Source organism: Pundamilia nyererei, unplaced genomic scaffold, assembly GCF_000239375.1.
Source record: "Pundamilia nyererei isolate P.nyererei 1_Seehausen unplaced genomic scaffold, PunNye1.0 scaffold00455, whole genome shotgun sequence".
NCBI lineage: Eukaryota > Metazoa > Chordata > Actinopteri > Cichliformes > Cichlidae > Pundamilia > Pundamilia nyererei.
This window is the reverse complement of record NW_005187856.1, coordinates 126,422-153,822: the sequence shown is the minus strand read 5'-3', so window position 1 is coordinate 153,822 and position 27,401 is coordinate 126,422. Positions and strand designations below refer to the sequence as shown.

At 39.4% G+C, this 27,401-nt stretch overlaps 1 protein-coding gene across 1 annotated transcript in view; it reads left to right on the top strand.

The window, feature by feature from the left end:
• trappc9 (trafficking protein particle complex subunit 9) overlaps positions 1–27,401 on the top strand; it is a 229,220-nt gene that overhangs the window by 78,117 nt on the left and 123,702 nt on the right. Inside the window, exon 18 of the mRNA XM_005753708.1 lies at positions 14,605–14,735. Within this exon, the coding sequence (XP_005753765.1) occupies positions 14,605–14,735 (131 nt within the window). The remainder of the gene's footprint in view (positions 1–14,604; positions 14,736–27,401) is intronic.

Here is a 27,401-nt window from a genome sequence, read left to right as displayed (position 1 = left end):
GCAGCAATGAATTTTGTTCACTCAAATTCAGCTTTTCTTCGCTCAAAATAAATTTCTCCTCAAAATGCAACACTTGCACCTGCAAATTTTTTTTACGTGCGCTCAGAATAGTGGCACAAAAATAACGCCATATTCAGGCTGCTAACAACAGGCCAAACCATGGTCTCACACTGCCACCTACTGGTACAAAAATGGAGCGTCCGCTACAAATATCCCAGGGTAGTTACCAAGTTTCCTGTTAAAATTACTGTAGTTATTTAGGGTATTCCCAAATGGAAATATCACTTACATTGAAAGTAAAATTACTTAAATTAATTCACATAAAAGTGATCACATATTAGTGGGTATCACACACTAGTGTGGCCACACTAGTGTATCTTTAACTTTATCATTAAAAATGATCCAAAATGCTGCGGAGCTGTTGGGCTATTTAAAAAAACAAAAAACAGAACCCCGGCCCAAAAACTGCACAGTTAGTGGTAATTAGTGGTTCTTATTTTGTGCTTTTCTACCACTCAAAGCACAGCATGCGTCATTCACCCATTCAAGTGCTTCTTTATATGTCCAAGTGCTTTCACATTTGCACTGTGATGAATGCATCAGGAGACACTCTGGGTTCAGCCTCTTGCCAGCGATTGAACTCGCAACCCTCCGATTAGTTGATGACCTGCCCTGCCTTTTGAACCGCAGCCACCTATACAGTGGAGTCCAATAAAAATAAAAGAATCAGATCGTAATTGAGCTTTATAAACCCCAGTCTCAGTCTGGCTACATTTTCAGGTCTGTATATCTCTGCTTGCGTATCGTAACATATTTATAAGCTAACCATGAATATTTTTAAAAAAAAGGCTTCGTTAGTAATAAGACATGGATTAGTGCTCTCGCCTCACAGGAAAAAAGGTTCCTGGCTCGAGCATGCAGGTCAGCTGAGGCCTTTCTGTGTGGGATTGTGTCTTTGTAAGTTTCCTCAGGTGCCCCGCTTTTCTCAGTGCAGAAACATACATATTGGTTCAGCTAATGATTGTAAAATGACTCTGAATTGCTTAATGACAGCTGGGAAAAGCTCTAGCCCCCTGTCACAGTGAGTTGCATAGTCATTTAAGAAAATGGATGGTTTCTGTAATAATGTCAAGTGTCTTGATTGAAACTTCTCTACCGATGGTTACTTTTGCATTTGTCTTTCAGTGGAGTGGTGTTGAAACAATAGACGGAACAGTAGCTGACAGAAATTTTGAATAATTGTTGGTGTTTTAAAAAAAAAAGATGGCTTTACCTTTTCAAATTCAGGAGCTTTCCTCTTTTCTGTCATTGCACAAGTACATTTAGCCTATTTCCTTCCATTTTTATAGACAAAGCAATTGCTGAACTAAACTGGTGATCAGTAAGATAATCATTTTGAGGGCTAGCCCTGCAATGGAAAATAGTAAAGTCATCTTTGAACTATCCGTCTCAAATTATGTACGTATTGATTGCTGATGAGTGTTCATGTGCTGCTGTACAGAGGAGTGTTCTTGTTCCAGGCATTCTGCCTGCCTTATTTAAGATTCTGCAGTAATAGGATCGAGGTCTCAAGGTCTCCACACCTCCATTTCCCTCCTAGCTTTTAGTTTCCTCGCTTGGATTTCCTCTCTTCTAATTCTTATTTCTGCTTAAAAAAATAGTCCGACCTTCTCCCCTACCTCGAAGCTCATTCATTGTGTTCCTCCTCGTAGCCTCTCATAGTTCATGCCCAGCCTTCTTTCTTTCCTGTCTCATTCCCAAGCTCTCTTCACACTGTTGAACCTCTTTACTACAGCCTCTATGGGCTGATGAATATTAATGAGCGATCAATACGGACCTACTCGTGCAGCACAGAGTATTTTTCTCAGTGTGTTTGCGTGTACTTGCACGTGAATTCAAATGACAGGGAAAGTAAACGCATACAATGCTGCATGTTTATCTCAGCTCCAGTGCCAACTCGCCTCATGAGGTCATTTAAGCGACACTGCTTTAATGTTTTAATTAGCTGAGCAATAATTGAGGCCCTGAAATAAGGAGATAAGACTTGTTTTCTGCTATAAAAAGCAGTTATTATAGTGACACTATGGGATGCCGTTTTTATTAAACACATTTGATGCTATGTAATGGAGTCACATTAATAACGCTGTGTTAACATGCTGATGAACTTGCTTTGCAGAAAGATTTAGTTTTTTCTGCCTGTGCTCCGTGGAGGATTGTGAAGGTTTACAGATTATGGAAGTTCTGCCATCTTTGCTAATTAAACTGTAAAACCTTGATTATCTTTAGCACAACTGCTACATTCAGCAGCAGTTTAATTGTATCGCTTAGCCAACGCATATGGTGACACATACATTTTAATTCTGCCATGTATGGACAAGTCCTTATTTTATCAGAGGCAACTTGGCCCGAGTATCTTGCCCAGAGGGAATAAGATACTTGGCTGTTTATGCAGTTGTTTTGTGGTGTATGAAACAGATGCATATTACCTCTCTAAAGGAAACGTTTGAGTGGAACATTATTGACGATGATATTGATCGGCACAGGCTTTCTTATTTCTTTTCAAAGTTTTTCTGTCCCCAAGCAATGGTTTAAATACCATTTGTGGCAAATCATTGAGCAATAATCTACCCTTTTGTTATGATTCGGCATTTCAAGATGACATGAATTAGTGTCTAAGAAATACAATCCACAAAAAACGGCACTGCTCATATAAACAATGTGTTGATCTGCAAAGACCAAAAACAATGCTGAATTGCTGAAATATGCGAGTTTCTACATGGCAGCACTCTTTTTAACAACCTTGAAAAAATGTGCCAGAAAACCATTGAGCCATTTTCTGTTTTGGTGTTTTCCACGAGGTCTTCAAGATCAACTTATTGATTTATTGGTTGAAAACTGACAAAAATCGTTGTTACTCTAACTTAAAAGCTACGATTCTTACAGATGTGGTGTGCATTGTAAATAAATGTAATGTTTAACCCCTTAGCAGTCCTACAAATTTACAATTAGTCCCCTAAACCATCCAATGTACCGTGGGCGGTACGTCCGACTGCTAACAGGTTAAAAATATAAAATATCATGTTACATTTGACCCCTGACCTCTGCTTGAAGGTCAACAGACTGATCTGAAGGTTATTAGTGTTAAAAGTGTTAATGATACTATACAGATCTGTTTAAAACCGTTTTTACTGCCATTGTTTGTATTATAGGGAATTATATATGTGGATTCCTAATATCACATTACTTCGGACTGACCTCTTCTTCATGTCACATTTAACCTCTACTCTTACTTTTACATTTCATACCTTTCAAGATGACCCTAAATGTCATACTCTCTTTGTGAAACGAACGAACGGGGATGATTAGTATTCAGTATGTTGTGAAGGGCCCTGGTTCAGTATTTCAAAAGACACGTTTGTTCTCTTGTAAAAGTTAGATGATAGGGTCTTTTACACTTTGGGTAGACATCCACTTTTCTAGCTAAGCTAATGTAAATGTGTTGTAGTTTTTATTAAAAAGGAGTACCCATATTTTGTAGCAGTTTCTTAAATGTTTAGCCAGCTAAACAAAATCTAATCTGAAGAAATGCTTGTGACCAACTGTTCACGTATCCTGTGTCAAAAGCAATTATAACAACAAATAAAATTTTAATAAGATTTTTTTAAAAATGAAAGCAAAAATATGCCCATTGTTACCGATCCATTTAATTGAAATTTCTCTGTGTTATAAATATTCATTGTCCTTGGTAGCACAAGTAGGTCAACACAATCAGTCCTGAATGAATATAGTTGTTAAAAACTGCAATAACAAAATCTGAAGATGGCTGTGAGCATGTGGATGAATACGAATGTGGACACATGGAAACTTTCCTTTACTTTGCCCACATGAAATATGAAAACAAACTCTGTGTGTGGTCAGAGATTTGGTGTGCACACTACTTGTGTGTTCTTACTTAATGCAACTGTACACAATTATGTGCAGTAATTCACCACGGTGCAGAGAAAGTCAGCCTGCTAGCTTAACTGTCCACGTGGCACTCAGTGTGTAGTGTTTGAGCTGAGACCAGTGGGTTAAATTATGCCACGGGAAACAGAGGCAACATTCAAAACAGGTTGACCCTCAACGATTTATCCTCAGACAGGCTTATCTCTCATTCTGTGTCCAGCTCAAAACCACGAAATCATAACACAGGATCAAATGGGAGTGATGTCATCACTCAGGAGTAATGGGCCTTGACTTACAGTGCTTTATTGTGTTAAATGGTGTGGGCGTCGTATCTAATGACAGTGTCAGTGTCTACATTAATGCTGCGGCTGTCTTTGAAGACAGCACCTTGTACCGTAGTCAGTGTCTGCAACTGTCGGAGAAAGAGACGCCAGAGACTCATCACTGGAGGCTGGAAGAATTTTTTTTTTAATCTTGCATGTCCTCAGTCGACATCTCTGAGCGTATGCACTGCTGTCCTACTGATGTAGCTAGTTTCAGATTACTTAACTTTTAACTTAGACCGCCAGGCTGAGCTCTTAAGAACACCTTTTTTAAAGTATTTAACCTGTGACATTTTGATGTTAGATTTCAAATGTACTCTCGTTGTCAAATCATACAGCACAGCTGCTATTCAATCTACACTTTCCTTTCCATGGAAGCTTTTTATATTTTTGCTGTTGTGAACAGCTCGAGTATGTGGATTCTTTTTGTGGAGAAAATCTTTGTTTCAAAAACGTTGTTTTTCCTTCCAAGGTACAGACTAAATCAGTCTGTAGTGCTCACTATCAGAAAAGAATTTGTTAAAATACACTGATCGAAAAATGTAAAAGAAACGCTTTGAAATCACATCAGGGAAAAAAAAAATAATGCTGGACATCTATACTCGTATGGACAAGGTAATACGTTCGGAATATAAGGATGCCATTTGGTGCAAATGGAAATGCTCAGCCTACAGAGAACTGAATTTAAAGACACCTTGAAACATAATGTCCCAGAGGTGTTTTAATTTTACTTATTTTTGGTGAGGTGAGCTTGGTATTGATTCAATCATCCTCCAGGAGCTGCCTGCAGACTCGCACCATATGAGGCCAGGCAGTGTCGTGCATCATGAAGTACCTAGGACCCACTGCACCAGTGTAGGCTCTTCTAATTCTAGTACAGTGGTTTGCAAAAGTATTTGTCCCCCTTGAACTTTTCCACATTTTGTCACATTGCAGCCACAAACATGAATCAATTTTATTGGAGATACCAGTCCTGGTGTTGGTGAAGGTTCTCTATGATCCTGTCCAGCTCTCCTGAAGTAACCGGCTGTCTCTTAGAATCTTCTTTATGCTCTTGAGACTGTGCTGGCATATAGAGCCAACCTTCTGACAGTGGCATATATTGATGTGTCGTCCTGGAAGAGTTGAACTACCTGTGCAGCCTCTGTAGGGCACAGGTATTACCGCATGCTACCAGTAGTGACACTGACCCTAGCCAAAATCAAAGCTAGTGAGGGGGTAAAAGTTGTCAGAGAAGATGAGGGAAAACTCTCAATGGCCTTCACCTGTAAATCCATTTCTGTTTTGGGGGGGTTGTCTCATAGTTGCCCCTCTAGTGCACCTGCCCTTAATTTCATTAATACCAAAGCGGCTGAAAAGGATTAGCAATCCCCTCTGCTGCTTAGCTGACCAATATCCAAGAGGTTTTATTGAGTTGGTATTATGCTATGAATCAATTCCTGATATAAATCTTATGTAGGTTTCCATATAACTCTCATCTTGGGCAATACATATCATTGATGAATCAAAGCAGCATTTATAAACATTTGCAACCTGCTTTCTCTCATTGCTAGAGGTGGCTTTTAAAAAATATTGTAAAGCTGTAAAAGCATGTCCCTTCAAAAAGATGTGGAAATCCACCTTAATCCTTCAGTTTAGCTACAAGAGTAATCAATCTTTGGGAAAGGTGTCTCACAGCAGCTGAATTTACTCTGAAATAATACAAACAAACAAAGTTGGACATTGGTCTCTGTCTCATGAAATCACGAGGGTGGAGAAAGAAACAACTCCACTCTTTTCACGTCATAATATCAAATCCTAGTGACTGTGATCGCTAATCACTTCACGCATTCCCTGATCTTTGTCACTTTGACACTTAAATTTCTAACTAAAATTAGTTTTTTAGTTTAAATGTGGAGGCATTTATATGCTTTATAAAAATAAATCAATCCAAATGAGGTAATACATAGTTCAAAAATTCACAGGCATCATCGGCAAGTTAACTTAATGTACACAAAGAGCCAAGAAAAGGGGATGTTTTGCTCCCAGATCTGCTCCTGTGTTTGAAACGCTCCCCGGATGTCCTCCTCGGATCAGCTGCAGATGCTTATTTACGGTATAGATATGTATCAAAGTATCAAAGCGGAGACCCAAGTGGAATTAAATTTTGTGGAAGAGAGAGAAGTCGCAACAAGACAAATCTAGTGAGTGAAGATTGTGATGTTTTTAGCGTGCTGTACGCTTTTAACTGACTTTATATGTGTGTCTCACTGTCCTCCTTAGCCCGTAAGCCCGGTTTAGAAACTAGCAACTAGGCTGCTAACAAAAACTAGCTGTAGCCTGAATCCTTATACTTACTGCCCTTCACTGATTTCCGCTGAAATTTAGGATTCATTCTAAAGTTTTATTAATAACATGTAAAGCCCTACATGGCCCAGCTTCTGTTGCTGTAGCAGAGCTATGAGACCTGACCCCAGCAGTTGGCCTCTCTTGTCGTCTGATCGGGGTCTTCAGTTGTTCGACGCGCCTGTGTTAAAACCAGAGAACCATTCTTTAGAGGCTGTAGCTCCTAAACTTTGGAACAGTCTTCCTCAGTCTGTCAGGTTGGTCGAATCATTTTGTTTTAAATAACAGCTCAAAACTAATTGTATAGGATTTTAATTTTGGTCTTTGTTCTTCTCATAGTGTACAGAGGTGTACATATGAAGGGATGAAAGTAAGACTGTATGTCAAACTATGCATGTTTGACTGTGTGTTTGTATGTTTGGACATGCACACTTATTTTTGATGTGCAGTTTTATGTCAGACTGCTATGTATGCTAATACTGTGCTACTATGTCTAAATTTGATAAATATGGAAACAGCTCTGATCGCTAGCTGTTTTCCCTCACAGACATCATCTTTTTTTTTAACTCGTAGAAACATACCAGATGAAATCTAAAAAAATCCTTAACATTAATGAATAAAAAAACTAAAAGATGCCACAAATACCCTGTTTGCTAATGTCACTGTTAAAAAGTCCAATCACTGCCTTATCAACTACAATCCCCTAATCTTATGCACAAATTACCAACACAAAAATAATTTTTTTTCTACAACTTATCACTGATTGTAGTTTCTTTTACTGATCCATCCATGCAATTGGAAAACTTTAAATGTTCAAAACTTTTAATGTTTTTATATCTTATGAACCCCCATTAAAAATAGAATTAGTTGCATATATAATACTTGGCTCTGTTCACAAGTCTTCATTGCCATCAACAGCAGAGATAAAGCACAAGAACGATCCAAGGTCTCTCCCTGAAGATTTCTCTAGGCGACAAAGAAATGTCTGCACTAGCCTGATTAGGAAAGCTAAATCAAATTATCATCTAGTGACAGTCATCTAGTCTTACTTCCACTAAATTCTACAAGACTGTGTCAACTTTTTAAATTAATCAAGGTCCCACCTTCCACCTCAGATCAAGGAGAGCTCAGGTTGTGGGTTTGATGATCCTGAAAGACTGTCCATAGCTAAAGCTTTGAATTACCATTTCCTCCCTTGTGGTCTTTTTATTTAACAGGAATGTGTTCATTCTACTATATATAATTACCATATTGGTTCTGCAGAGGGATGCCTCAATGCCTCACCCCTTTCTTGACTATTTTTTTTGTTGTAAAGTCATAAGTCCTAAGCCTTAAACTATGTGCTCTAAACTAAGTGTTTTGCATATTTGCCACATTTACATGTCTCAGATCATTAAACAGATTTTAATATTAGACAAAGATAATCCCAGGGAATACAGAATACAGTTTTTAAACGATTACGTCATTTATTAGAGGAAAAAAACAAATCTACCTGACTCTGTGTGACGTTAAGTGATACCTATCCCTGGGAGAAAGAACTTCTTTGACATTTTGCGATAACTGCTAATCAGTCTTTTACATCACTGGAGGAATTTTGGCCCACTCTTCTTTTCAGAAGTGTTTTAATTCAGCCACATTGCAGACTTTTTGAACAGGCGTAGCTTGTTTAAGCGCATGTGCAAGGATCACAATCAGATTTTAGTCCAGACTTTGACTAGACTTCTCCAGACTTAAACAATCAGAGGTGGACTTGCTGTTGTGTATATCAAATAATTATCCTGCTGTAAAACTTAAGTGCGCTTGAGCTTCAGGGCATCAACTGACAGCTCGACTTTCTTCTTTCATTGTCACATGTGTTTAGTCTGGACATCACTATGAAGAGAACTGGGCTCTGGACCTGTCGTTTCTGGTATTCTCTGGAAAATGTCAAACAAAATCCAGGATGTAGGGCTGTGAGTTTAGGTGCATCTAAAAGATGTCAGGGCCTCATGCCACCCTCATCTGCATGTTTCTGATAGTTTGGTCAGGAACTAGCCTGCTGGAGATTATTGTGATCCTTGTATGTCCTCTACACATTTGAGATAGGGACTGGGCTGGGAGGCTTGGAACACCTTACTATTTCATGTTTAGATGTGCCATCCTGCATGACCTTTGCACCCTGAATGGCATGCATGTATCATCACATGCTAACAGTAGTGACAAGAACATAATAAAAAGTAAAACTGGAGAAAAATCAGTCAGGAGAGATGAAGAGAGAACAATGGTCTGGTGCTGCTGTCAGCAAATCCACTTCCTTTTTTCTGGGGGTTTTCTTGCTCTTGCTTCTGCTGTTCCCATGTGGTCACTTTCATTTTTTACTAAAGCAGGTCAAATGGATTCACAGTGGTTTTTACTTCTTGCGCAGTTTAATTAACTTTATTATGCTGTGATGTTTTTATTATCTTAGATTTTGAGCTGCATATAATAACAAGTTTATCAGCTGCATTGAAAAATATGCCACAGTAGTTTGAATTTCATGAATTGTGATGTCCAGAAAAGACAACTATGCTGAAATACACAATATGTGACAGAACGCTTTTAAACACAGTGATCAACACTGCGGTCTTTAACAGTTAAAGTTTATATTGAATGAGGATCGGGTCCAGCAGTGCTTGACTTGCATTTTCCATTATCTTGATGGTTCTTCCTCTGAACGACCAATTGAAAAAGATTCTAATGTAATGGTCATATTTTCAAAATCTGTTAGATATACTTGTCTTGTAGGAAAAAGCCTCGTAAAGGTGAGTGCAGCTGACCTATCATCACTGCATTTCATGGACGTCTAGATCTCTGCTAATAATGTTCCATTTATTTCAGAAATGACACTCCCAGTCTTTGCCCCTCTATTTAAACACTGGCAGCAAGGCCGCCTGTGATAAAAATGCTGAGTTCACCTGAATTTCCCTGAGGCCGTTAGGCAACGAGACAGATGTGATTGGAAGGTGGGTGAAAAAGGAGGTGATGATTGTGAGGGGTGCCATCGTTAATCACAACACTCATTACTCACACGGTCCCACTTTACCACAGGACACGGCGAGTCATGTGTGTCTCCTGAAAGAGACTGTGTATCATAAAGCTGGATTCGACTAATAAAGTCCTACAAGCGTCACTTTTGGTTCATGTCCTTCCCCGGCACTCCGAGTTTATGCCTGCATGTACATCTAACCTATTAAAAAGCAGGATATAGCAACTGAGTAAATAGGAGGAGACTGTGTCAGCCAACCAGTCAGCTTTGAATCTTTAGCAAAACATTTAGTCAGCGTTTCTATGTCCAGATGAACCCACTGTTTGGGTTTTTTAGTAAGATGGCTAAACTGTTAATGCCAGTTGACAATGTGATGATTTTTTTTTGGGGGGGGGGGGGCTCATGGTTAATTATATTCATATACATAACAATTGTTCTGCTTTATTTGTAGGATATTTTAACCACAAGGAACTTGTTTCGTTTCAGACTGGGATCGTCATGTATTCAGATATTTAAAGTTGAGCAGCAGAGCCAGAATGATTTTTTATTTTTTATTCTTTTCCTAAAATTAGGTATTTGCCAATCTGTCCAGCTGACACAGCTGATAAATACATTTAAAAACAAAAAAAAGTTGATTTAAAAAAACAAAAAAAACCCCCAAAAAAAACAGGAGTAACACTTTTCAGCCATGTTAAGGTTGTTTTATTTTTTTTGCCTGTCCCGTTTGGCTCTTTTGCCATCAGAATTATTGTCTAAAGGCGAAGAAAGATGCCCAACGGATTTACTTTACCAAATAAACCATCCCAGCCTTGCCGTAATGGTCTATTTGATTCACCTTTTATTGTTTATTTTATTTTATTTTATTTTCACTTGCTAAATACGGGACAGACTTGACTGGGAGAAAGAAAGAGGGTAAGAAAAACAGTGGAGAAGAGGGATGGGGATAAAGGGCAAAAAACAACAAAATAAGTAGACGAAAAATACAAATATCAATCACCTGGATCACCTGTTGAGAAAGAAAAAAGAGAAAACAAGCAGAAGAAAAAAAAAGAGCAACATAATAAACAACATCACCATGGTCTATGGGAATATAACAGTAAATACTAAATATTAAACATTATTGTGCAGCATGTAATATCGACAGCGCACAGTGTGCTTTGAGGTAGCAGCCAAAAAGGGTGTAGTTTGTGTGTGTGAGCACCCGTGTGTACACCTGTGAGCATGAACGCGCTTGTATTAACAGGTTCCTTCATGTAATGATCTGCTAGAGGGTGTGGGGGGGCCACAGCCCCGTCCTCCAGGGCATGAAGCAGATCATGTTAAGGTTGTTGACGTGGCTTAGTGTGTCCACCAGAGGACAGTCTGCAAATTCCCTGTTTGCAACACAGCTCCTACAACCACTTGAGCCAAGCAAATTCGGGGAGAGCGTAAGTGAGTGCATAACTACAAATAACAAATATATTTGCAGTGACTAATATTTGAGCTGTCATAGTGTAACCATTGTAATACCTCGTCCATCCATCTGCTTCCGCTTATCCTTTTCAGGGTCGCGGGGGCGCTGGAGCCTATCCCAGCTGTCATAGGGCGAGAGGCGGGGTACACCCTGAACAGGTCACCAGTCTGTCGCAGGGCTGGTGACCATTTGCGTTTACATTCAATCCCGCATTCACACCTATGGGCAATTTGGATTAACCAATTAACCTATCCCCACTAACTGCATGTCTTTGGACTGTGGGAGGAAGCCGGAGTACCCATGCAAACTCCACACAGAAAGTCCCCGGCCTGATGGTGTAATTGAACTCAGGACCTTCTTGCTGCGCGGCAACAGTGCTAACCATTGTATTAACATTAAGAGGCAACTAGGTTTGTTGCTTTCATTTACAAAAGCACCATTTTTGGTGGGCGAGTATTGAGTTACTTATTTCTGGTGGTATTTTTTACCAGCTATTAAATTGCTGGTATTGTGAAATCTCTGCTTAGTAGTTCAGCTAATATCCATCTGATATCACTTATGGTTGTAAATTACAGCAAGATAAATCATTCATTTCTTTGTTAATGCAGTAGTAGCTTTGTATCTGAGTCCTGCAGCTACGCTTTGCAGCAGAATATGCAGTATTGGCTCTAATAACTGCGGGAGACAGTTGGTTCTGCTTTTTTCTTCAGTATTATATGATAATTAGTTTTTCTTCAATAATATAAAATACAATTACTCACACATAAGTTGCATTTCACCTGACATTTATTACATGAACATGATATTAGACCCACCTCAAACATATTATTGTGGTAATGTGGCAACGCAGTGAAAACAGCGCGACTGTATCTTTGCACGGTAATAAGGTGCAACCTTCTTGTTTGGCTGGAAAAAAGCTCCTCATTCAGCACAAAACTGCAGAAAGAAGCAATTACCTACCAGCTGTTAAACACAGTCGAGCAAAAAAAGATTTTTCTCCAGATTCAAGTTATTATTTGTCTTTCATTTGCCAGGTGGTCAGAAAAAAGAGACTCCAAATGAATAACAGTGTAACTGTTAGATGTGTAAATAAGCAGCTTGTTTGCAATAAAAGTTGATGATAAAGTAAATCAGTGCTGTGTTCTCAACTTGTTTCTGTTGCCCCCAGGTGGCCCCAGAAGTCTGTTATTGTAGGTGTACCTAAATGAAGCCTCTGGTTAGATCAAAGTCCCCTTTATCTGCAGCAGGTGGGCAGAGGATAATTAATTAGTTTGAGAATTTTCTCAAAAAGTGCCTGGGTCCTTACTAACACGTTCCGAATCGAGAATCAGGCCTTTATTTAAAATAGACTGCAGTTGGAGACGAAAGAGCCCGAAGCACTGTGTGTTTGAACAAACTGTTCTTATTTATTTCATCAAAAAAATATGCAAGAAGGAAATCTGTGTGTTCTTTCTACCGTGTATGAATTCTTGCTATTTTTACTAAGATTTTTTCTCATCTGCTCACAATTGTTACGGCTATATTCATTTGTTTTTCCTGCCAAGTTGTTAGTCGGAAATGCAACATATCCATGTTTATTGGTTGTTGTTGTATTTTTAGCATAATCCAAATTTTCACTTAAATGAATTCTAGCAGCACAGTAGTGTAATCCTTTAGTACAAGCAAGTCCCTTTGACAGAAGTCCTCTTCCATGTGGTTCTATTGAACGGTTTTCTATGTAGCTATTTTAGAGTTGGACAGTTTGTGAATATGTCCATCATGAACCCAATAGCCCAAGCTGCTGCAAAGGCCGGTAATTTCCCTTCTCTAGGGGGAAATTGCAGGGCTTTTTATCCTGCTGACGTCGGAGAGTGACATGATTCCTTTGACGTCAGAGCTTAAGCTGTGGGCGTCATTTTTGTGTATTGTTTCAGTGAGTTCAAAGCGCAGCAGCCCCTCTGGTGGTGCCTAACAGCTGCTGATTGTGCAGCTGCTTCTGTGTCCATGCTGCTTCTCTCAGGTCATGGACATAAAATCATTCATTCATATCCTCATGCACAAAATAGTACCATAAACCCAGTGATCTCAGATTTTCTGTTATTTAAAAGTTTGAAAATCAGATAGGCCGTAGAGCAATTGTGATGCAATAGATGAACTATGTTTGCTATCTAATAAGAAAAATGATAACAGCAGCCTGAGATAAAGTCCACTGATATTTTGTATCATTGGGTAAACCTCTGCTGTGTATAGACATGATTTTATGTCAGTGACAGCTGAGAAATTGTTAGATCTCTCAGTGTAATGCAATATATGCTGACAGCACTACACACTAGAACTTACAGAATGAACATAAAGGTTAATCAAGACCTTTCGGAACAGCATAACTTTAAAGGTTCATCACTGTGTGTTAGTTTCAGGGTACCCACTAATTTCGTCTGACCCTAAGTCGTGCTCATGCTAATTGTTGCTGTCCTGATTAAGTTAGTTATCTTTGAGCATGTGTGCAAGTTACAGTAACTGATGCAGAAATATGTATTACTAATATTTAGCTGTGTGCTGGCAGTTATCAGAGGTGTACCAACTTAGCCTATAAAATAACCCATGCAGAGTATTGATGGGGGCTCAGGTTTCGCCCATTGGCTTTTTGGAGGGACCACCAGGAGCCAATTAACAGCAAGAAAGGGAAGTGAGAGTCCAGTAGTGAGGAAGCAGCACACATACATTAGGACCTTTCTCCCTTTTATAGAACATGTAAGTTGCCTAAACTAAATAATAAGAAAAAGAGAATGAAGAAATGTGAGAGATTTAGATAAAGATTTCGTCTGAATACGCCTGAAACAGAGTCCCCCTTTATAATTATGTTGTGTGTCATATAGTCGTAGTCATATAGTTGACAGATTGGAATTAGGCCTCACTTACAGGACCACATACAGAACATAATCATGCTAACAGATTAGACCAGGGCTGCTTTCACACCTGGTGTGTTTGGTCCGTTGGTGATCGCCAACCTCGATCCAGACCAACTATCAGGCTCACGTTGCAAGATTGAGCTAAAACGCTTCTGTGGTCTGTTTTGTATTGTGTTCTGGGATGCGGCAAGGTACTATATATGTGCAAGAGTCTGTAAAATATAGTTACTACTACTAGTTAGCAATACATTTTATGATTTCAGTTCACATTTGAGGAAATTTGCACATAGTTTGGTACCAATTCTTTTAACGTTTTAGCTGCACTTCTTTCTTTTGGGTCTTAATTAAAGACTAGCCTCTAAACTGTCTCTGTACTAAGTGTTGCTCCTCATGGTTTTGGCTTCTGCTGAAATTGTAGACCTGCCATGCTGAGTGAATTGTCTGTCAAAAGTTTAAAAACACTAAACAGTTGTTTTGGTTTGCATCAGATCTAATTTAGGTCTTTCTGAGCTTTCTAAGCACTACCCCACGAAGGAACCTCAGGAGCGACGATATTTTATAATGATACCCAACAGCTGTAGAAATACTCGAACCACAAATGATGCAAATGCTCTGCCAACTTCAATTTAATGATTTCTTGTTTTTTTCTGACTGTGTTTTGCTGTGCTTTGTCAACAGATGGAATCAGTGTGACGGGCTTACCAATCTCCAGTCCCCTCCGCCAAGTCCTCAAACCCAGGGCTGAAACCAAGCCCGTCGGCAGCGAGTCCAGCAAGGCTGAGTACAGCCACATTAAGGTGACTAAATAAAAGCCTCTCTGAAGTGCGTGGGGAAGAAAGGAAACCTTTGCTCAGTTCAAAATGCAAACAGTCTGTTTCTTGTGCTTTCTGGTTTGTTGTATGGTTTAGTGAAAATCCATTTTCATCCTTGTCCAATCTCACTGCACCTTTTCTCAAATGATAAGTATCTGTGGCTAGTTTCTTTACTTTCTTACTTTGCCTCTGTCTCTCTTCCTGTTCACACCAATAGCTCTGTATACTGTGTGTGCATGGTTTTGCACAATTTACTGTCAATTAGACTTTCTTGTAAATGTCTGTGGAAGCAGTGTGTTTATGTGGATGGTAATACATCTTGGCTCCTGATGCACTCTGCTCATTGAATCTGAGTTGTAGACACGAGGAGAACATCTTAGGTTTTTGTACAAAAATAGCAAGAGTGAACAGGAGAATAAATTAGACTAGGTAATAAAGAGTGGTGGAAAGGAGACCGGCAGAATGAGAATGCACAGGATCAGCAGGGGATGTAGTTTCACTGAGGACTTGTGGGTATCTGAAGGGTAGAAATGGGCGGTCTGACTGAGTCTAGTTGCTGAGGGTTCACCTGTAGCACAGCAGACACCTGCAAGTGTGGAGACTGCATTGTGTTGCCTTTGAAAGTCACAATGCCACAATACCTGTGAAAGCTTTGTCCTGTATGAATCATCCAGAGAGAAAACCTATTTTGTTTGATGTTCAGATGTGCTACCAAACACATCTTTTCCATTGAAAAGTTTGATAGGATGATGACTAATTGTTGGGAGGGGGGAAAAAAAGAAAAACCTTTTTTCATAGTCTAAGCCTTGGTGAACTTAGAAGCTTCTGCAAGGACTTGTCTAGCACTTACATTATCTTATAAAGGGAAAAAATGACTGGGCCAAATGATCGTAGATGAACAAAAAGTGGATATTGTGCTTTATACTATATTTCTTTAACTTAATGTAAAGATTTGGTTATACTGTATAATGCAAAACTGCTTATTATATATTTTTTGTGTGTTTTGTGTGATTAATGGCCATCTAAACAGAAAAAACTTACAACAAAATGTAAAATTTCTTTTTATTAAGTATATACAATTATTAATAGTTGAAGCTCATATCATACATGGCCAAGAATTTAAGAAAATGAGGTTGGTGTATGTATAAATAATTCCTGTTAACCAGCGTTCAGGCTTCAGCCTGCTCTAAACCCTTGGTTTCAATTTTTGGTGAGAGAAGAAATTCCTAATATATTCACCTCAGATGCAAAGCTTTAGCTATGAGCAAAGAGGCCCCACCCACCTGTTGTTCGAGCTGGCATGAAGGGAGGGGGAAGGAAAGTAAACAGCTTTTTTCAGACAGGGGATGAACTGAGGGACTGCACCAGTGCCCAGGATGAGATGCATGAGGATTATTTGGAATCATGCAGAGTAACTCCAGCAGAGACAAAGAACAAAAATATGGAGCTGGAATTTAAATGACAGGATATCTTTGTGTTTTGAGCCTTTTTGTTTATGGTTTGGATAATCTGCAGTGCAAGGTCAAAAGCAGCTGCAATATTAGTTTGTTCAGAGAGAACATCTTATTATCAAAATTCTATTTTAATTTTCTGTACTTCCTAGACAGAGTTTTATGTATTCTCAATGACGCTAGGCCAACTGTCATTGATTGTATCTTGTTGGATCGGATGCATGAAGATTTTTTTTATTCTTTTCTTCATTCTGTACTATCTCTTTCTCATTTTGCATAACACTTTTTCTGGTAAAACTCTTTTTGGATTTGCTGGATAAGTTGTTAAATATCCATTGTTTAAGATGGGCTGGACATTTTAATCGGTGGTTAGGCTTATTAGAGGCAGAGTTTGATTCTGGGTTTAAAAGCAGAATATGGTGCACGAACCTCCATAAAAAGACAATTACAAAGAGACTCTGGTCGTGCTAGAGTTCTGCCTTTGAGCAGGTTGTAAGGACGTGAGCTTTTTCTTTTCTTTCTTGTAGATGTATTGTTGGACATGCAGTAGACACCAGAGTGATTCATTTCACTGTGTGCACAATAGACGCCTATGCCTGCATGCTATAGCAAATTTATTCTGGGTTTGCAGCTGTATGACTCATTGTTGTTATAGGGTGTATTGTTTTCAGCACTTTGACTCGAACCTACTGGACCCAGCACACTCTTAATGCATTTTGACGTACAAGGGAAGAACAGGTATGGCATTGTTCAACATCCCAGCAAATAAGTTGGGTTGAGTGGATTCTATCATTCTTGGATGACTGTACACAGAATATTAATAACTGTGATTTTTCTAACAAGCTGTGTGTTTGTATGTCTTGAAAGCTTTCAGTCAAAATCGAGTGTGGACCATGTATGGACTGCTTAAGAGGCACCGTTGCTGTAAAAGTGGACAATCCAGAGTCTGTTTCACGCATTTCCACCAAAATAAAACAAGAGTGCCAGCATCAGTACAACACCACAACAATCCGTCACCCAAAGTTGGACCCACCGACTTCTTTGGCTTTGGAAGGGGTTAGCACAAATACTTTCCCTAGGAAGTTACCCCAGCTTCTGCTACATGTTATATAATAATGAGCTCTGAAACATGCAGAAATGTGGGTGGGTTCCTTAATGACAGAAACAGAATTTGCTCCACGTTGATCAAAACGAAGCAGCTGATTTGTTTTCCAGTGCACTCTGCTAAAGTTCATTGGCTTTAAAGCTTTAATGGCAAACCACAAGATTTTATGAGAGCAGCTTTGTTGTTTTAGTATTAGCAAACAAGCTAACATAGTAATAAATCTGTTTGATTGTAAGGAGCAGTCAAGCCCAGTTGGTTTATTTTGAGTAAAAAGGAAAAAGATTGCTTAAGCCATTAGATCAGTAGTGGTGACCATCAGGTAAATGTATTCCTTTAATATACAGATCTATATTGACATGTACGCTGTTTATGTTTTTATAGCCTCTTTCATATCACTGACCTCGTTATGACACCAGAGAGAGGGGACATAAAAGGTTCATGAGCTGCACGGCTTACTGTCAGTCAAAAGAATTTGATTTCACCCCTTGACATAGGATGATAGAGGACGCCATCCCTAAAACAGGCACTCTGTATGACGTCACCAATGTAAACGCTAAGTAGACTCAAATAAAAATCAAAGCAGAAACAGGAGGATATGTGTGTAACATCTCAGACTTTCTTGACGGACATTGAAATTTAAACATGCTTTTCGCAACTTTAATACCCCGTAGCATCAACACGGAACAGCAATTACATACATAACATACATTACATAGGACAAAGGCTCACAGTGCAAGACAGATTCCAGCATAAAGGTAGGCAACAAAGGATGATGTGGCTTCAGGAAGTAGAGTGAACAAGCTACCCAGCTAGCTGCTGCTGCATTGGGTTGGCAAGAAATTTGTTTGCGTGAGCAGATATGCTCATGTTTGTGAGACAAAACCCGGTTTTATCCAGCGAAGCCTCTACCAACTGGAATTTGATCAGCGTCGAGGGGACAAGAATGGCCAACATCAGAAGGACATTGAATTCATTATTGATTTTGGGGGTCACATCTGACCCTGAGCTGCTCTGTTTTGGCTAAAGTTATTTAACATTAGCTCACCTGCTAACCTGGATAAACTATATAAGGTTGGTCTTTTTTTTCAAATTCATTTAAAAACTTAAATTCCAAACTTGCCATAACCATATTCATAGTAACTAGCTTGGTAACGACGACTCATTTGAACCTCATTAAATTTTGCCCTTTTTTAGCATTTGCATTGACAGCAGGCATTTACTGATTTGAACCATTATGCAGTTGCACAGATATTGCAGAGAGCCGAATTTGGCGCTGAGCACAATAATTGCTGTTATTAAATCCAATCTGTGGTTTTATGGGATTGTCCAATATTGATATTTTTGCGACATGGTTGTTTCTGGGAAGCAATTTATGCGTGAATGCCAGCAGCGCTTTCTTCCATATGTCTTCTCTCGTCCATTTGTCTTCTCTTTCTATATTGGTAAGACATAGTAGCAACCCACATGAATTCACAAACCCAGTGAAGAAGAAGTGTTTACATCGTAGAAACTTTAAACATTGCTATTGTAACGAGATGGCTTTCTAACCATTTGATTATCCTTTATGAACTCTCTCCATGTTTTAGTGCCTTTTAGCATACAGCTACTGTTATATGAATACTGTTAATTCGTCATTGTGTGTGCGTGTGATTGGATGAGAGAGAATTTGTATTAGCTGATAATAACGGTTTTTGGCCGGGGGATGGATGGACAGATGCACCGGAAATTGAAACCCTTCTAGCCAAACTGGCTTGGCACTACAGTACCCTGTTCTCTGTGTATCTCCGTCTTTGCTGAGCCAGTGAAGTGTGAATTTGTTTTTAACACCTATACCAAATTTGTCTACTATTAACTGACAGGCATATGCTTCTACACGCTTTCTTCAATAAATCATATTCCTTCATGTTTTGTAAATATGGTCAATGTGTTATCTGGCACTGTTGTGTTTCTTGGCATGAATATTTGCAGACTATGAGTAAGTGCAATCAATCATGACTGATCTGTATTCAGCACAGGAGGAGTCCACATGTTTATCTCACTGACCTTCCATCGCTCAATCTTAACACCTGTTTTTCAATGCTTCTACCAAACTGCAAATGCCTGTGGGCTTGAAAATGTGTGTGTGCTGTCAGGGTGGAATGGATCCACAGTAGGTGAAGGAGACGTGGCTGCTGGGATGTGCCGTTTTTCCCGATTATCTTCAAATCTTCAGGCACTCATCTCCTGCGAGAGCGAGGGCATGTCCTTAACTGGGTTTCCTTGACACTGTCAATTACTTTACTCACCTCGTCACCATAGCTTTATGCTTCAGTCTGTCCTGAGTGGGAGTCCATCACCTCGTGAAGCTCAGTTCTATTTGATTGTGGTGCCAGAACCTTGGTCGTGGACACAAACATCCGATGTGCTTGTCTCTGTTGAAAACATGAAACTTACTTGGAGTGGGAGCAGCTGCAGAGTTTTTTGTGTGGATTCTAGTGTAGGGTGACTTGAGTAACAGTAATCCCACTTTTGTGATTGTGCATGACTCTCTATAACACCGGCTGGTGTGCAGTCCAGTTCATTCACTTAGCCCTCCTGTGAACCTTTCTTTGGCGCTCGCTCGATGTCATCAGGGGCATTTCGAGGGGAAGCTGTGCTACAGAAATAGGCTGGCCCCTCAGACACGTTCGACGATTATCTTCAAAACGCCAAATGTCCGGCATGCTGTGAGACCGCATCCAGTGCAATTTTGCTCTCCTGTTCATAATGCCACATTATTGGAGTATAGAGATTGAGGTTAGAGTGTAGATGTATGTGCTCCTCTGAGGGAAGGACAGAAAGCTTTTACCGGGCTTCCTTGTGCCAGAATCAGGGGTCTTAGAGTGCACAATTTTCTGTGCGACTTGCACCTCCTAACCCAGCCAAATATGAAATGAAATAGTCTCATTGCAGGTGGTTATTTGGAAGACATTTCTGCAGTAATGTCTCTGATAGGGGCTCCCAAAGTGGATTTGATGCTCAGAGCCTTTTCTATTCTCTGCTTATACTTTATGTATAATTGTGTCTGTTCAACAATTTCACTGTTGGTTTATAAAGTAAACCTCATTCCTGATCTGTAGCTTCCTGAGGTCTTCCTGAGTAGCTTCACAGTAATAATGTGAAGGCATCATTCTGATTATCAGTTGAATCAACACCTCTAAAACAGTTCAAACAAAATATTAAAACCTTAAAATACTAACATTTTGTTCCTTCTAAAGAATGACTTCGTTGTCCAGCTACAAGCAAGTCGTTTTCACCAGCTTTCAGTGGAATTGTCCACACATTCAGGACCCTCAGGTGGCTTCGGTGAATTAAGAGACTTCAGCAGAAATGATCCGAACCAAAGAAACTCCGTCTAGGCCTAAAACCCGCTCTATTTGTCAGATTTCTTTAGCTGTGCCTTAGTCTTCCACTGAGTGAAAATGATAGCAGCCTGTAGCCTATAGATTTGCACTTGGATAATGTTTTTGTGAAAGAATAATAACATCTGTCAGGCTGGAATTGTTTGTGACTTCCTCAGCATGCTAATGCAATAGCCAGCATTCTGTCTGCACAGCTATCTGCTGTTTCTGTGTATTGAGTCTCTTTGGATCTGAAGTCTTTTCTTTCTGCTTTTTGATCATTTCAATTAAAAAAACTATTCATTATTGGTTAGTTTTAACTTCATCATGGTCTTCTCAGCTTAAATAGGACTAAAGTCCACAAAGACACTCAACAGCAGTTGTGTAAAAACACTACGGTGTCAAAGATTGTGGCTACATAATCACAGTGACAGAAGAGTGCAAATGACAGCTTAAGTTTAGAAAAATCAGTTTAGCAGTTCAGACTAAAAAAAACAAACAAGGGAAAATAAGTTAAATGGTCTGAAACATTGTTACAAACATTCACTCATGCTTATATTCACAACAATGGAAATTTTAGATTTTTGAATAGGATGTAAATGAAAACCAGACAACACATGACACACATTTCAAACACGTGCAAACATGGGTTCAAATGGGGTTCAGCTCATGTGAATATTTAGTTAAAATATCCTCAAACTAGTAATACTGTGTGAGGTTGTGGTTATAAACATAAATCTAGATGATTCTGTATCCGTTAATGTAGAAACACTCGTTAGTTCTTATGAGTTTAGGAGCTAAATTTTCGAAATCTCTTCAGGAAGCATCGACTCAGCAAACTTTAAAAACCTTTCCAGGATTTATTCTTTTTTTGTTACCTTTTGAACCTCATAACACACCATTACTATGTCATAACTTGAGCAAGGTTTTATTTATTTTCAGATTGTCGGTAAGTCCCAGACACACATATATTCCAAGACATTCATCTTAAACATCCTGGCAACAAGGAAAATTGAATCGTGCTTGAGAAAAGCTAATGTAAGCACTTTTGAAACCGTAGACGAGTGTGCCTATGGCTGTGTGCAGTGAGAAAGAGCTATGCCTTTGGAAAAGAAATGCTGTCCAACACACACACACACAGTTGGGTGAGTGTTGGGGGTGGGCGGGCAGAGCTTCTTCAGGCCTAATCAAATCCAGTAGAGACAGTCAGAGTCGGCTTGCTGCCTGCCAACCAACCTGCCTGCTATTTTTAGAAGCCCAGCCCTGCCGATGGCAGTTCAGCTCTCTCCACATATACAGATCCTGGCTCGTGATAGAGATATTTATAACTGCCACAGTTGTCTGCCCAAGTGTGAAACTCCAGCTGAACAACTGAATGATTTTCTCCTCTGTGGCGCAGGATTAAAAATGTTCTTTCTTATCTCTCCCCTTTGGCTTATCCACAACCAACTTTATGTTCAGTTGTATAGCGCTTTGGGTTGAGATATTTGAAGACTGTGTGAATTTAGCTATAGGATGCTGTGCCTATGGAAGAAATTAAGCATTTAAAGCTGATTGCAGGTTTGTGTCAGGCCATTTTCCGCCAGATGTGGCATTTTCTCACTCTTTTTTTTTTTTGTGCTTTGTTTTATCAATGGGTGTCTAGAGTGACAACTGATGCATCAATGCGTGTCACCCCAACCTGTGCTTACCTTAGAACTCCTTCCCCTCATGCTAAACTAAGCTCCTTGCATATAGCTTCTTTTTTTTCTGCTGTTTTTAGTTATGCGACAACCCCAAGATTTATAGACTCTGAAACTGGTCATGACGCTGGGAATCAAATCTGAAATGACTGTTAAATGTTTCCAAAGACTTCTGAAAAACATGCGTTTGTTGTTTCAACCCACTGTTAGTTGCATCAGCTATGTAGTTAGACAAAATGCTATTTGCACTGACAATCTAAAAGACTGAACTCTCTCGTGTCTGATTTGATCATTCCATATCACACCATAAAATTTTGGAAATCCACTGCGAGACAAAGTAGAAGCTTTCACTTTGTTAGAATTTAGGTTGTGTTTTTCAGTTAACATGACATTAACAGTTGGGCGCCTTCCATTTATTTAGTTAAAATGTTGGATAGTAGTTAAGTCAGATGAACTGATATGGCAACTGTTCAAGGCTAGACACCGTCTGTGAGCAACTGCTAGCAATGCAGAGACTATAGCATTGTGACAGTGGAAATTAGTTATTAGATTATCATAATGTTTTTTTCCCCAATCTAACCACTTATTGTTAGTTATTATTGCTGCCATAGACGTCATACTACAATGACCCTGAAGTTATAGATGAATCCACGTCAGATAGCATGCAAATTTATCTAAATGGCACTCACCAGTGTATTGAAAATGAATGAATGGGATGTTTAGTGTTGGCCAAGCAATGGCATCTCACCAAGAAATCTAAAAGTGCAGCACAAAGTGAACATTATTATCTCATCTTTACCTGAAGGAGCTTTTTCAAGATGAGCACAATTCATACAATTCAGCACAGTTAGTAACACGTTTTCTTTCCGGGCTATCCATTACTACCGGTCTTTATCCAAAACGCTAGTTATTGACGTCTATAGAAAATTGCACGTCTTAGCAGAGAATGTGAGTTGACGCTGCAGTGTCACTCCCATGAGAAGAGTAATGTTAGTCGTTCCAAATATTGACTTTAAGCTCATTAGAATTGTACAGATGCTGCTTTTTTTGCTTCATATACTGTATGTCTGTGTGTGTTTGCACGATTCAATAAATCACTGCACCTATTTCCCCACCTTTTTGTTTTGTTTTTTTCCAAGGTGTGGCTCGAGGCTTTTTGCCCAGTACAGTAACTAATGCTTATTACAAAAGCTGAAAAATGAAGTACTGTGTTTTTCACTTCCAGGGCTCCACACTGGTGTAATAACAGAAAGCTTTGATATCAAAGCTCACTTTGGTTGTAAACAAGTTGATAGCGTTTTATTCACAGAGACACAGGATAAAAGCAATAATTCAGTCAACCTATGATTAGACTTCCTGTGTACCCAGACATCTTGGCTTTGGCCTCTGTATCATGGTGGATAGTATCAGTCTCTGAAGGCTGAACTGAACTTTACTGCGACAAAGAGAAAAGATTTTGTAGACTTTTGCGAGCATGCTGTTGATGTCCATGATCATCATCTGTGTTTATGCAAAATGTTCAAAGTGAACAGTTCTCAGGTGTTGGTTAGATTTCTAACTGTGGTGTTCTTGAGAGTTGAGGGAATGTAAAATAATGGAGAATAACCAAAAGGCATAATCATCATGAGCTGTAAGTAGACAGAAAACCCGCTCACTGTGCAGTGCCATTGGATTTGTTCCTACAAGCCATTTATTTCCCTGTGCTTCATTTACCTGTTGGCACTCCACAGTCGTCACTGATTGTGGTTTGAAATCCTGCCTGTGAACCACAGCTGTGCCCATAGCACCTTTACTTTCCCTACTTTATCAGCATATGGCTGCCTGTTGTCTCCGGGCTGCAGCAGGTACATCGCTCGTGCCTCAGTGCGAGTTGACGTGAGGAAACATGAGCGGGGAGAAATGGGAAAATAGATGGTGTTAAGGCTGGGGGATGTGTCACCAAGATGTAGTGTGGAAGCCTCCAGAGATTTCTAGATTTCTTATTATATTTTATTTTGCCTCTGTTTTGCTCTTTGCTACAAAAATGTAAGCAAGACATGCTATAGACTCTTTCATGCTCCAGGTAGCGGTTTGATGAGCTCAGATGTATAATTTACTGCATTTCCTTCTATATAAAATACAAACAAAACAGAACTACAGTTGAGTGTGAGCTTTGTTTTTTACCCCCTTTTGGTTGTTTGCCTTACACGTAGCTTTTTCTTTAAAGGTTAGTGAATGCATCACTCATTAAGTTAAACCTCTGAGTTTTACCCAAGTGAGAATCGTTTATATTTGAGCAAACTGTGAAAGGGAGAACTTGATTTCCTCTGAGAGTCATCAAGCCTGTCGCTTCAGAGGAAATCTTTAGAGCCTAGTTGCAACATGCAAAGGGAGCACCCATTTCTAATAGCAGAAACATGAGTCGTCTTATTCAGTATTAGCTCTTTCATCCTGGCTGTGCTCGTATATAAATGCACAGGGAAGACTAGTCGGTGTCATTCATCTTTTCCCCGATGGCCTGTCACGGCTACGTTAGTGCTAACGCTGTGATTTGGGACCTCCTGTCTCTAACTGATGGCCAAATGATCTGGTCCATTAAGACAGGTTCCCCAGGGACATCTGAGTTTTGTATTCTTCTTTCTAATTACTACTCATGTAAAATGCACAACTCTGTCTGAGCTCCCAGGCAGCTTTTTATTAGCTAAGCAACAGTTGGTCGACTGGCTTGTCCCCATAGGTCTTTGGATTTCAGAAAGATTTCTTTATTGGTATTTTTGTCTTCTATCTTTTAATAAACGAACCTAAACATAAGTATATGTCATATTTAAAGTGATGGTGAAGAAATAGAATGTACAAATAGGATTTAAATGGTAAAAATATTTCTCAAATCTGAAGTCAAATTTGTGTAAAGATTAACCTTTAGGCCAAATTGGTTCTACATAAAAACCAGGGAGGTTTAAATGGAACCTGTTACACTCCAACACTCCACTTTGGCAATTTGTTAGTTCCAGTCATACCAGAAGTATATAATGAATAGAATATTTAACAGACCAGAATGTGACGTGAAAGCTACAGTTGTAAGAGTTTTCTTTTACTGCACTTTATGGACTCCTGTGAAAATACACCCATGATTTAAAAGCTTATAGAATCACGTGTAGCCACAAACCTCTCTCTCACACGATCTTTGTTACAACGTTGCTTCAGTTCATTGAGGTTTGTGAACATTTGTTTATGCACAGTTCTTTTAACTTTCCACTACAGCATTTCAGTTGTGTTGACTTTGGCTGAATCCTCTTCTTGATCAACACTTGAATGTTTTTTTTTCTTCTGTGCTTGGCATCATCTTCCTGTTGCGTTTCCCAATTTTAGCCAAGCTTTAGCTTGACATTGACTCCAGAATAATTTGATATATGGAGTAGTTCAGGTCCTTTAAGGTCCTGTGGCTTAAAAAAACAACCCAGATCATTACCTACCTATTTTCTGCTGTGCTCATGATCAATCTTCTGCTGCATTTAGCTGTTGGTCAGATGGTCTCACATCTGACTCTAGAATATTTTGCTATACTGATGTGTTCATGGTCATCTCAATGATCGGTGCCCAAGTCCTCTAGTGGCAAAACAAGGCTGAATCGTCACACGAAACACAGCAGCTGTTTACATTGTACAGACAAAATAAATAAATAAATAAAAGCACCTCATCTAGCACCTAGCACTACTGATGTGTGTTACACATCAGTGAAATGTATGAAAGTACCTTGACGTAAACTTTATGGATGTTAGAGTGGTGGATAAAAGCGGTGCATGAGCAGCATAGATCTGAGCAAGGTGTTTGCTGTCTAACCCATGTCATCCAACCCAACTTCTGAAAAAAAGTGACAGCCCAATTAAATATGGAAACATTTACTTTTAAGTTAATGTTTTAATTGGCAGGTTATGAATTAGAAATGACCTTCTACAGCAAGGAGGAGTAACAGGCCCAAAAATATCAAAGACAGCACAACCCGCTGTGATCAAGTAAATGAAGCTCAGTGAAAAACCGCCCCAAGAAGGTCACGGTAAAGTTTTGTTTATTAGCTTGGTGTTCATGTGTTCGTTTGTGAGTGTGAAATTGTTGGTATATGCAAGCCTAGCGGGTGAAATTAGTAGAGAATCAAGCGTTTCATCATGCTTGCTGGACCTGAATCCATGTGTGAAATCCAGTGAGGCAGGCCAAGCGTGGCTCCATATGCTGCTCGTGGTCAATGACTGAACCGGTGTCAATCAGATCACCTTTGGATGCACCAAAGTCACCCTCAACAGGATGTTTGTGTAGCAACTGTGCTTCTGACAGGTCTTTGTTGGCGAGTTATTTGTTTATATTTAGTGTGTGTGTGCATCAGCATGCAGTTTATAATTTGCTCTCAGCTCTTCAAAGCAGGTTTCACATCTTTGTGGTTGACTGCTGCTGATAACTTATAAGAACAGCAGTGGGGGTCCAAGGTGTGATGAGAGGCTTCTTCTCGTAGTCTCTCCAGCTGGTAAATGGTGTGACACCTGTACTGGACCACAGGGTTACATAAAGGAGCAGGCGTTTGGTGTCTGAGGCACCCGTGGGTCGTCTGTTTACCTCTGATCACACATGAACAGAGGCAACACTGCGTGTGTGCAGTAGCCAGCCTGCATCTCATACAGATGCAACTCTGTCCCTGAGAAAATGCAGTGCTGCTGTTCATCCTCTTTCCTTTCCTTACATGACTCACTACCTATAATCAGATTGAACAGTATGTAAGCGAATTAGTCAACACTCCGACAACAAATCAAATTACTCTGGATGAAATGGTTCTTTTATCATCCACAGGAAGTACTTACACTCATGAAGCAGAAACACCTGGGTTTGCATTGTATGAGTAAGTGCCCAAATAATATTGACAATAGCTACGGATTAGTTTACTGTCTAAATTTAAGACCCTGTGTGTAGAATTCACAGGCAACAGTTGGCCACAATAATAATAGCGATTACGAGAATCATTATAAAGTTGTAACTACTTTTTATGAAACTTGGTAAATGATTATTTATATATATATATATATATATAT